The sequence below is a fragment of the Chiloscyllium punctatum genome, chromosome 21 (genome assembly GCF_047496795.1).
Source record: "Chiloscyllium punctatum isolate Juve2018m chromosome 21, sChiPun1.3, whole genome shotgun sequence".
NCBI classification, from domain to species: domain Eukaryota; kingdom Metazoa; phylum Chordata; class Chondrichthyes; order Orectolobiformes; family Hemiscylliidae; genus Chiloscyllium; species Chiloscyllium punctatum.
The window spans coordinates 4,175,985-4,189,115 of NC_092759.1; the positions used below are offsets into that span (position 1 = coordinate 4,175,985).

General features: G+C 53.0%; 1 protein-coding gene across 1 annotated transcript; it reads right to left on the reverse strand.

Annotated features, from left to right (window-relative positions):
• Positions 1-268: 268 nt before the first annotated feature.
• On the reverse strand, positions 269-11,296 carry LOC140492368 (uncharacterized). Its single transcript, XM_072591286.1, has 5 exons — positions 11,192-11,296; positions 10,848-10,934; positions 8,348-8,489; positions 4,709-4,794; positions 269-848 (listed from the first exon to the last, which is right to left on the reverse strand). Exons 2-5 carry the CDS (start codon positions 10,900-10,902, stop codon positions 277-279), a joined length of 855 nt encoding a protein of 284 aa, XP_072447387.1. The 5' UTR covers positions 10,903-10,934; positions 11,192-11,296; the 3' UTR covers positions 269-276.
• Between the last annotated feature and the right edge of the window lie 1,835 nt (positions 11,297-13,131).

Here is a 13,131-nt window from a genome sequence, read left to right on the forward strand (position 1 = left end):
TACACACAGGGTCTGGTATTCTCTATAATACACACAGGGTCTGTTATTCTCTATAATACACACAGGGTCTGGTATTCTCTATAATATACACAGGGACTGGTATTCTCTATAATACACACAGGGACTGGTATTCTCTATAATACACACAGGGACTGGTATTCTCTATAATACACACAGGGACTGGTATTCTCTATAATACACACAGGGTCTGCTATTCTCTATAATACACACAGGGTCTGTTATTCTCTTTAATACACACAGGGTCTGTTATTCTCTTTAATACACACAGGGTCTGCCTCTCTCTATAATACACACAGCACTTAGCACAGAAGCTGATAATTTATCTGATGGACTCAGGAAGTTCTGGGTCTTACCGTCACTGTGGGTGACCCCTCCAGTCCGGATCTCCTCCCTGCCCTGTCCATTTGGTGGGGAGGTTACCGTGGCGATGATCCTCCCTGGCAGGGTGCCCATCCCCTTGCCCAGGTGAATGTCCGCCCGGTCCTTGGCTTTATCCTGAGTTGCTGTGGTCACCCCCTGGAGCTGGTCTGAACTGGACATCACTGGAAAGACCCGGGTAAGCTCTTGGCCATGTGACCCATCCTGGGCAGTAACGGTGGAGGTTGGCATGGTCCTGCCCTCATGCCTGGGGGTACCACTGTGTCGGGGAGACGGAGACACAGAGGGATTTGAGGTGATTGGAGATTGTGGACCTGGAGAGGAGATCCCGGTGGTCGGAGGATCTTGGGAACGAGGTGAAACAGCAGGAGGGAGTGTGGCCTTTGGCATTCCCTCCCAGATTCCTGTCCCTTCCTTCCATCCTTTTTGAAATTCCCTCTTGGAGGGAGCTGAAGTGGGAAAAAAAAACATAGGGTTAGCAAATCACGTGGCTTTCCCCAGAGTACTGGACTGAATCTTTCGAACATTGACATTTCACCAAATCGACCCAAACCAAACAGAGGACAGACTTGCTGCTGCTCAGAAACCCAGTGGCCTTTGAGCCTGGGACAGATTTAGCTTCACTTGTAAATGTGAATCCTGGGAAAGGATTGAACTCTCCAACCTTGCGTGTCACTGTGGCTCAGTGGTTGGCACTGCTGCCTCCCAGCGCCAGGGACCCAGGTTCTGTCTGGGTGGAGTTTGTACATTCTCCCCGTGTCTGTGTGGGTTTCCTCCGGGTGCTCCAGTTTCCTCCCACAGTCCAAAGGTGGATTGGCCGTGCTAAATTGTCCCATAGTGCCCAGGGATGGTACAGGTTAGGGTGGATTGGCCGTGCTAAATTGTCCCACAGTGCCCAGGGATGTGCAGGTTAGGGTGGATTGGCAGTGCTAAATTGTCCCATAGTGCCCAGGGATGTGCAGGTTAGGGTGGATTGGCCGTGCTAAATTGCCCCATCGTGCCCAGGGATGTGCAGGTTAGGGTGGATTGGCCGTGCTAAATTGTCCCATAGTGCCCAGGGATGGTACAGGTTAGGGTGGATTGGCCGTGCTAAATTGTCCCATAGTGCCCAGGGATGTGCAGGTTAGGGTGGATTGGCAGTGCTAAATTGTCCCATAGTGCCCAGGGATGTGCAGGTTAGGGTGGATTGGCCGTGCTAAATTGTCCCATAGTGCCCAGGGATGTGCAGGTTAGGGTGGATTGGCAGTGCTAAATTGCCCCATCGTGCCCAGGGATGTGCAGGTTAGGGTGGATTGGCCGTGCTAAATTGTCCCATAGTGTCCAGGGATGTGCAGGTTAGGGTGGATTGGCCGTGCTAAATTGTCCCATAGTGCCCAGGGATGTGCAGGTTAGGGTGGATTGGCCGTGCTAAATTGCCCCATAGTGCCCAGGGATGTGCAGGTTAGGGTGGATTGGCCGTGCTAAATTGCCCCATAGTGCCCAGGGATGTGCAGGTTAGGGTGGATTGGCCGTGCTAAATTGCCCCATAGTGCCCAGGGATGTGCAGGTTAGGGTGGATTGGCCGTGCTAAATTGTCCCATAGTGCCCAGGGGATGTGCAGGTTAGGGTGGATAAGTCAGGGGAAATGTCAAGCAACAGAGTAGGGGACTGGGTCTGTCTGGGTTTGTCTGCGGAGGGTCGGTGTGGACCTGTTGGGCCGAAGGGCCTGTTTCCACACTGTAGGGAATCTATGACTGCGATCCTCTGCTATGTATTTCAGTTCAGCTTCAACAAAGCCACTGCAGGTCTCGAGGTGAGCAAAGGGCAGCCAGTTCATCCAGTTGGACCGAGCTGTCCAGCACGGAGAGTGTCCCTTTGGCCCAACCCTGTTTGTGCCGGCCTGGGTATCCTTCATTCATCTCGTCCCATTTGCTGGTAATTGGCCCATATCTCTTGCAAGGGGTCCGGCACCTCCCCCTCGCTTGTGGAGATTGGCCAGTTCCTCTCACCAATACCAACAGTCACCCTGTTCCCCAGTCGGACATCATTGGATGGAAAGCACGTCAAGTGGATGGGAAAAGCGCTATATAAGTGCACACTTTAGTTCACCTCATTTTGGACTCAAGATGGTGATGGGTGTGTAGAATGCCCAGCCAATCCAAACCTTCCCAGCAGGCTTTGCGGGCAGTTGATGAACCTATTGGGATTGCCCCTTGACTGTTAATGAAGTAGACCCCTGGGTAATATCCAGGGGAGCCAGGTTCGGATCCCCCTGTGCCATGGGTGGGGTGGGGGGGGTTGGTGGTGGGGGGGGAGGTGGGGGGCGGGTGGAGTTTTGACCTCAATAAAAATAAAATCTGGAGTGAAGTGCTGAACGATGACCGTGAATCGATCGTCATCGGGCACCCATTTCGGAAAACCGAGGGTGAAAAGGGGGCAAGGAAGTGGAGTGGAGGGATTCCAGGGCAGCCAGGAAGCTGCCGGAACAGCACAGCAAGGGGGAAAGGGCCCAAATGGCCTGCACCTCTCCATCCAAATCTGCTGTCCTTCCCGCGTCGGGCCTACACGTGACTCCAGAAGGGTTGACTGGGGACAGTTGACACATCGAAGGGGGTTGAGTCTCAGCTGAGGGGAGGTCGGGGGGCGGGGGGGAGAGGGGGAACGGCAGGGGAATTGAGGGCGGGGATTGGGATCCGGCACGAAATTCCGCTCGCCGTGCCTGAAGACGGCGTTCACCAAATCTGGGGTGTGGTGGGGAGGTTAGAGAGGAGGGGAGCCAGGACTCTCATTGAAACAGACGGGAGGGGAGGTGGGAGAGAGAGAGCGAGAGAGAGACAGAGAGAGAGAGGAAACCGTTCAGCGTTGTCACACCCGCATCCTGCCAACTCAGCGGCACCTCTCTGCTGCGGTTTTTCTGATTAACGAGACCAGGACGCTATCACTTTGCTGATCTGTCTGCGATAGGGGGGCTGCGTCTGAAGGAAGTCAGACACCTCACTCCCACACACCCCCCTCCCCCCCCCACTGCAGAGAGATAAGGTCCCTCGGTTTCTCTGACACCGTTGGCCGTCCCACAATGCATCCCGACAGCTCCCCTCGTCTCTTCGGGCGTAGTGGCAGCAGGCCATTCAGCCCGTCGACTCTGCTTCCCCACCCCTCAAAAGCCGCTCAAGGGCTGGTCGTCCCAGCCTGCCGCTCTCCCGTCATATCCCCCCCCACCTCGATTCCCTCCCTGGCCGGGTTCAGGATCTCGCTCAGATTCGGATACACTTGATGTCCCAGCGTCAACAGCTCTCCGCGGGAAAGAATCCCACAGATTCCCTCCCCTCGGAGAGAAGGAATTCCTCCGGCACTCTGTCATTAATGGGTGGGCCCTTACTCTGAGATGCTGGCCCTCTCTGGTCCTAGACTCTCCCACACAAAGGGGAACAACCTTCCCCACATCCCCCCAACCCCCCCTCCGTCTATTTCCACATCCCTCCGTCTATTTCCACATCCCCCCCCCCGTCTATTTCCACACCCCTCCCGTGTATTTCCACACCCCTCCCGTGTATTTCCACATCCCCCCCTCCATTTCCACATTCCCCCTGTCTATTTCCACTTGTAAATATCAATACGATCGCCTCTTATTCCTCTGAACTGTGATGGGTAGCGGTCCCAGACTCCATCCCTGGGTCAGGGGACTAATCCTTCTCTGAGCTGCCTCAGATACCCAATCCACCACCCTTCGGCAGAGGGGTCCCAGACCTGTCCCAGGAGACTCCGGCTGTGATCTGACCGGTGCTGACATCCCTACTATTGTACTCTCGTCAACATCCCCCCTCCCCCAACCCCCCCCCCCTCCAAGTCTGTGCGGCCTGCATTGTCTCGGATTTGATTTGATTGATGATGATAACATTGGCTGTTCTAACCGGGGACGGGGCGACGGAAATCGAGAAGATATCTTGGTTCCGTTGGGCGGCTGAGGTTGAGAAATGGCTGGGACCCCCACAGTCACAGAGACCTACAGCACGGAAACAGACCCTTCGGCCCAACCCGTCCATGCCGACCAGATATCCCAACCCAATCTAGTCCCACCTGCCAGCACCCGGCCCATATCCCTCCAAACCCTTCCTATTCATATACCCATCCAAATGCCTCTTCAATGTTACAATTGTCCCAGCCTCCATCACATCCTCTGGCAGCTCATTCCATACACGTACCACCCTCTGGGTGGTGGTGGACAAAATATTTACAAAACGCTTCACACGCCCACAGCCCAGTCTGGGATTGTCCTGGGCTGTGTTGGGGAGGATGGAGAGAGAACACAGTGAAACAATGGGGAACATACCTTCAGTCTGTGAATCGAGAAACGCCTTCATTTCCTGCCCTTTACTGATGGCGATGCAGAATGTACGATTGCCCCGCGTAGTAAACCTGTCAGGACAGAACAGAGGCAGCAACATTACAGCACGTTCCAAGGCCACAGGACAGGAGTTTGAGTGGCTCACATGGGAGACAATTCGACTGAGGTGTTCAACCCCATTCCCAGACCGATGGATACCGGAGTGGGGGATAACATTTCCCAATTGTTAGGGCACGACAAGATGAGGAGAAAGGATTCTGTGTAGCACCCCAGTATTATACAGGGACAGACCTGTCCCCACCAGTACTGTACCCCAGTGTTATACAGTGACAGACCTGTCCCCACCAGTACTGTACCCCAGTGTTATACAGTGACAGACCTGTCCCCACCAGTACTGTACCCCAGTGTTATACAGTGACAGACCTGTCCCCATCAGTACTGTACCCCAGTGTTATACAGTGACAGACCTGTCCCCACCAGTACTGTACCCCAGTATTATACAGTGACAGACCTGTCCCCACTAGTACTGTACCCCAGTATTATACAGTGACAGACCTGTCCCCACCCCAGCACTGTACCCCAGTGTTATACAGTGACAGACCTGTCCCCACCAGGACTGCACCCCAGTGTTATACAGTGACAGACCTGTCTCCACCAGTACTGTACCTCAGTATTATACAGTGACAAACCTGTCCCCACCAGTACTGTACCCCAACGTTATACAGTGACAGACCTGTCCCCACCAGTACTGTACCCCAATGTTATACAGTGACAGACCTGTCCCCACCAGTACTGTACCAAAGTGTTATACAGTGACAGACCTGTCCCCACCAGTACTGTACCCCAGTGTTATACAGTGACAAATCTGTCCCCACCAGTACTGTACCCCAGTATTATACAGTGACAGACCTGTCCCCACCAGTACTGTACCCCAGTGTTATACAGTGACAGACCTGTCCCCACCAGTACTGTACCCCAGTGTTATACAGTGACAGACCTGTCCCCACCAGTACTGTACCCCAGTGTTATACAGTGACAGACCTGTCCCCACCAGTACTGTACCCCAGTGTTATACAGTGACAGACCTGTCCCCACCAGTACTGTACCCCAGTGTTATACAGTGACAGACCTGTCCCCACCAGTACTGTCCCCCAGTGTTATACAGTGACAGACCTGTCCCCACCAGTACTGTACCCCAGTGTTATACAGTGACAGACCTGTCCCCACCAGTACTGTACCCCAGTGTTATACAGTGACAGACCTGTCCCTACCAGTACTGTACCCCAGTGTTATACAGTGACAGACCTGTCCCGACCAGTATTGTACCCCAGGGTTATACAGTGACAGACCTGTCCCCACCAGGACTGTACCCCAGTGTTATACAATGACAGACCTGTCCCCATCAGTACTGTACCCCAGTGTTATACAGTGACAGACCTGTCCCCCCCAGTACTGTACCCCAGTGTTATACAGTGACAGACCTGTCCCCTACCAGTACTGTACCCCAGTGTTATACACTGACAGACCTGTCCCTACCAGTACTGTACCCCAGTGTTATACAGTGACAGACCTGTCCCTACCAGTACTGTACCCCAGTGTTATACAGTGACAGACCTGTCCCCACCAGTACTGTACCCCAGTGTTATACAGTGACAGACCTGTCCCCACTAGTACTGTACCCCAGTGTTATACAGTGACAGACCTGTCCCCGCCAGTACTGTACCCCAGTATTATACAGTGACAGACCTGTCCCCGCCAGTACTGTACCCCAGTATTATACAGTGACAGACCTGTCCCCACCAGTACTGTACACCAGTGTTATACAGTGACAAATCTGTCCCCACCAGTACTGTACCCCAGTGTTATACAGTGATGGACCTGTCCCCACCAGTACTGTACCCTAGTGTTATACAGTGACAGACCTGTCCCCACCAGTACTGTACCCCAGTGTTATACAGTGACAGACCTGTCCCCACCAGTACTGTACTCCAGTGTTATACAGTGACAGACCTGTCCCCACCAGTACTGTACTCCAGTGTTATACAGTGACAGACCTGTCCCCACCAGGACTGTACCAAAGTGTTATACAGTGACAGACCTGTCCCCACCAGTACTGTACCCTAGTGTTATACAGTGACAGACCTGTCCCCACTAGGACTGTACCCCAGTGTTATACAGTGACAGACCTGTCCCCACCAGTACTGTACCCCAGTGTTATACAGCGACAGACCTGTCCCCACCAGTACTGTACCCCAGTGTTATACAGTGACAGACCTGTCCCCACCAGTACTGTACCCCAGTGTTATACAGCGACAGACCTGTCCCCACTAGGACTGTACCCCAGTGTTATACAGTGACAGACCTGTCCCCACCAGTACTGTACCCCAGTGTTATACAGTGACAGACCTGTCCCCACCAGTACTGTACCCCAGTGTTATACAGTGACATACCTGTCCCCACCAGTACTGTACCCCAGTGTTATACAGCGACAGACCTGTCCCCTACCAGTACTGTACCCCAGTGTTATACAGTGACATACCTGTCCCCACCAGTACTGTACCCCAGTGTTATACAGTGACAGACCTGTCCCCTACCAGTACTGTACCCCAGTATTATACAGTGACAGACCTGTCCCCACCAGTACTGTACCCCAGTGTTATACAGTGACAGACCTGTCCCCACCAGTACTGTACCCCAGTGTTATACAGTGACAGACCTGTCCCCACCAGTACTGTACCCCAGTGTTATACAGTGACAGACCTGTCCCCACCAGCACTGTATCCCAGTGTTATACAGTGACAGACCTGTCCCCACCAGGACTGTACCCCAGTGTTATACAGTGACAGACCTGTCCCCACCAGGACTGTACTCCAGTGTTATACAGTGACAGACCTGTCCCCACCAGTACTGTACCCCAGTGTTATACAGTGACAGACCTGTCCCCACCAGGACTGTACCCCAGTGTTATACAGTGACAGACCTGTCCCCCACCAGTACTGTACCCCAGCATTATACAGTGACAGACCTGTCCCCACCAGTACTGTACCCCAGTGTTATACAGTGACAGACCTGTCCCCACCAGTACTGTACCCCAGTGTTATACAGTGACAGACCTGTCCCCACCAGTACTGTACCCCAGTGTTATACACTGACAGACGTGTCCCCACCAGTACTGTACCCCAGTGTTATATAGTGACAGACCTGTCCCCACCAGTACTGTACCCCAGTGTCATACAGTGACAGACCTGTCCCCACCAGTACTGTACCCCAGTATTATACAGTGACAGGCCTGTACCCACCAGTACTGTACCCCAGTATTATACAGTGACAGACCTGTCCCCACCAGTACTGTACCCCAGTATTATACAGTGACAGACCTGTCCCCGCCAGTACTGTACCCCAGTGTTATACAGTGACAGACCTGTCCCCACCAGTACTGTACCCCAGTATTATACAGTGACAGACCTGTCCCCACTAGTACTGTACCCCAGTGTTATACAGTGACAGACCTGTCCCCGCCAGTACTGTACCCCAGTATTATACAGTGACAGACCTGTCCCCACCAGTACTGTACCCCAGTGTTATACAGTGACAGACCTGCTTCCCCCCTACCCCGGTACTTACTGGAGATACTGTGGACAGTGTCCATGACTCGGCAAGATCTGATAACTTCTCAATATTGCGTACTGGCGTCTCTGGAATGGCGCTTGGAGGAGAATTTTGCAACAATTCAGGCCTGTGTTTCCTGACAACCGCTGCCCTGACACTGTGGAAGTAAAGACACACAGAAACGCATTTCATTCTTGATCAGTTGGAGGTTGGGGGTGTGGGGGGGGGTGGGTGGGGAGGTGGGAGGGAGAGATTCAGGAATAAACCACTGTTTCCAACAGAAATTCGGTTTGTCCCCTTTTGGTTACCAATGTCAACTTAGTGAAAGGTGATGTGATTTTCCCTGATTTCTATCGACCTGTGGGCATTACACGTACACACACAGGTTCGTGAGTGACGTTATAGCTCAGAGTCTGCTGTCGGCAACGTGCCCAACCAAGGGCTATTCGACTGTGGTGGGACTCACACCCCGATTCCTGGGCGGAATCCTTACAAATCTGACAGTTCTCATTTGCTTTGGTGATGGAGGGTCTCGCATTTAGGGGGTGTCGGGGAGTAGAGGGCAGAGGCCAAGAGGGAGAGGGGTCACTGAGGGGAGAGGGGTTTAGGGGGAGGCGAGGGTTTGAGAAGGGGAGGCGCAGGGACTGGACTGAAGCGAGGCAAGGAGTTGGGGGCTGCAGGGGTAGAGACAGCGAGGGAGATAGCAAGGTGGGAAGGAGTCACAAAGGTGGGGAAGGACCGAGAGGAGGGTTTCGAGGGGAGAGACAGGAGGGCCAGGGAGGGGGAGAAGGAAGGGGACGAGGAAGAGAGGGCACCGAGGAGAGGGAGAGTGGGTCACGAGGGGAGGGTGATGGAGAGTGGATTGGGAGGGGAGGGAGAGTGAGGGTGAGTGAGGGAGAGTGAGGGAGGGGAGGGAGAGGGAGAATGGATTGGGGAGGGAGGGGAGGGAGAGTGGATTGGGAGGGGAGGAAGAGGGAGAGTGAGGGAGGGAGGGGAGTGCAAGGGAGAGTGAGGGAGCGGAGGGAGGGAGGGAGGGAGAGGGAGGGTGGATTGGGAGGGGAGGGAGAGTGAGGGAGAATGAGGGTGGGAGCGAGGTGGAGGGAGAGGGAGAGTGGATTGGGAGGGGAGGGAGAGTGAGGGTGAGTGAGGGAGAGTGAGGGAGGGGAGGGAGAGGGAGAATGGATTGGGGAGGGAGGGGAGGGAGAGTGGATTGGGAGGGGAGGGAGGGGAGGAAGAGGGAGAGTGAGGGAGGGAGGGGAGAGTGGATTGGAAGGGAGATGGAGAGTGAGGGAGAGTGAGAGTGGGAGCGAGGTGGAGGGAGAGGGAGAGTGGATTGGGAGGGAGATGGAGAGAGAGGGAGAGTGAGGGTGGGAGGGAGATGGAGAGAGAGGGAGAGTGAGGGTGGGAGGGAGATGGAGAGTGAGGGAGAGTGAGGGTGGGAGGGAGATGGAGAGTGAGGGAGAGTGAGGGTGGGAGGGAGATGGAGAGTGAGGGAGAGTGGATTGGGAGGGAGATGGAGAGTGAGGGAGAGTGAGGGTGGGAGGGAGATGGAGAGTGAGGGAGAGTGGATTGGGATTAAAGTTCACCAATTTCCCAGAATTGTAGAGAGACAGTAGCACCGTTTGTTCGTGTAATGTAACTCATACTGGGAACTCGCTCTGCCTGGAATCTTTCAAATCCATGGAAAACCTACCCTCCTCCAGGCCTATACCATCCATCAGCCCCCTCCTCAAAATCCCTGACCCTCTCTGGATTCAGACAGCTCCATGCCTCTCTCAAATCTCTCTTAAATCCCTATCCATTCCCCCACCTCTCCCTCCCTCTCTCTCTGTCTCTCCTTCTCTCTCTGTGTCTATCTCTATCTCTATCTCTCCCTCACCCTCCCTCACCCTCTCTCTCTCTCTCTCGCTCTCTCTCTGTCTCTATGTCTTTCTCTGTATATCTCTCTCTCACTTTGTCATAGAGTCATAGAGATGTACAGCATGGAAACAGACCCATCTGTCTGTCTCTATCTCCCTCGTGCACTCTGTCTCCATTATCTCTCTCTCTCTCTCTTTCTGTCGCAATCTCTCCCTCTGTATGTCTCTCTCTCTCTGTCTATCTGTCTCTATCTCCCTCACTCTCTCTGTCTCCATTTTCTCTCTCTCTCTCTCACACACACCGACACACACACACACACACCCTCTCTCTGCGGCTCTAATCGACTCCATCTGTAGTTGAAGATAACTCAGGAGTGAAGCGAATTGAATTAATTTTATCACACAGTAAAAAGTTGACAAGTTACCACCTATGATGCTTTCTAAGGTACGGTATACCCATTCTGCAGACTCTGCAGTACAAATTCTTAAGGAAGAAAAGACTTAAGGACATTTTTTTAAAAGTCCAGGATTGCAGATGGCAGGAATAAATTCGATAATGAGAGAAATGAAAAATTCAACTACTGTTCCAACCCAGAGAGAGAGAGAGAGAGAGACAGAAGTTGAATAAACCTTGCTTTATTACCTAAAAGACTTACCGAAATTGTGGATGACGAGGAGACAAAGGAGTACAATCCTCAGTAAAACAGCCATCCCTTAAAAGAATTTCAGAAGTGGATTTCTGCCTGTGTGAGAGAGAGAGAGACACACACACACACAGAGCGAGTCAGAGATAGACTGTGAGGTGCCGATGGCTTTTTTTTAACTAAGAAACCGAATGCTGTTGCATCACTCTGCCCCTGAACGGCACGCTGAATGAGCTCAGGGGAATTTCCACTGAATGGTCAGATCGTATCCCCACCCTCTCTCTCCTCCTCACCCTTCGCACACCTCCCCCAGCTCCACGGATCCTGGCACAGAGGAGCTCAAAAGGAAACCAAACCTGGGAACTGTCCTGGGCTTTTTGTTTCAGGGGCACCTCTGGCCGTGCAACCGAAACCGATCCTCCTGTCCCGCTCTGGAAAGTTTGAGTGAGGCTGGGGGCTTTTCAACCTCAAACATCAAAGGGCGAGGGGTTTTTTTTTTAATATTCGACCTGACTGACGTTGATGTAATCACCAGGCGTTAGATAAGGTGAACAGCAAAGGTCTGTTCCCCAGAGTCGGGCGTCGGGGGGAGGTGGGGGGGGGAGAGATGGGGTTGGGGGGGGGTTTGGATTTGAAGACGAGGGAGTAATATCTTTAAGGTGAAGAGGAGAGAGGTTTACAAAAAGGACTCAACTTTTGTTACCCAGTTGGTGGTCCATGTCTGGGATGACCTTCCAGAGGGAGGGGGAGAGGGGGGGGGGGGGGGATGTGGGGACAGTTTCAACATTTAACAGACATTTGGATAAGTCCGTTGATAGGAAAGGGTTGGAGGGATGTGGGCCAGGAGCAGGGAGGTTGGGGCTGGGTTAGTTTGGGGGTTACGGTCAGCACGGACTGGTTGGGCCGAAGGGTCTGTGGGGCTGTGTCAACCTGAAGCTACTTTCTCAGACTCTCCGGGGGCAGTGAAGGTTTGATGGGCCCAGCACACGCAGGAGGCTGTTCGGCCCATTGTGGCTGGGCCTGGGCCCCCTAAAGGTCCCAACAGCAAGCCCCACCCACTGACCCACCCCCCACCCCGCTGTCTGTCTCTCACCACAGGCACAACCCCCCCCCCCATTATCCCCACACACTCCCCACAACACCACATTCACACACACGCACTCACACACTCACTCACACTCACACTCACACACTCACTCACACTCACACTCACACACTCACTCACTCACACACACACACACTCACTCACACACACTCACACTCACACACACACACACTCACACATACACTCACTCACTCACACACTCACACTCACTCACACACACACTCACACACACAAACTCACACATACTCACACTAACTCACACACACTCACATTCACACACACTCACACACACACTCACACATAATCACACACACTCACACTCACACTCACACTCACTCACACACACTCACACACACGCATGCACACACATACTCACACTCACACAGACTCACACTCACTCACTCACACATACTCACACTCACACACACTCACTCATACTCACACTCACACTCACACACACACACGCTCACACATACTCACACACACTCACACACACTCACACTCACTCACACACACGCACACTGACACACACACTCACACTCACTCACACACACTCACACACACTCACACTCACTCACACACACGCACACTGACACACACACTCACACTCACTCACACACACAAACTCACACATACTCACACTCACTTACACACACTCACATTCACACACACTCACACACACTCACACTCATGCATTTACACACACGCATGCACACACACATACTCACACTCACACATACTCACAGTCACACACACTCACACATACTCACACTCACACACACACACTCACACATACTCACACTCACTCACACACACTCACACTCACTCACACACACTCACATTCACACACACACTCACACATACACTCATACTCACTCACACACACACACACTCACACATTCACACTCACTCACACACACACACTCACACTCACTCACACACACAAACTCACACACACTCACATTCACACACACTCACACATAATCACACACACTCACACTCACTCACACACACACGTGCACACACATACTCACACTCACACACACTCACACACACACTCACACATAATCACACACACTCACACTCACTCACACACACACACGCATGCACACACATACTCACACTCACACAGACTCACACACACACTCACACACACACTCACACATACTCACACTCACACACACACTCACA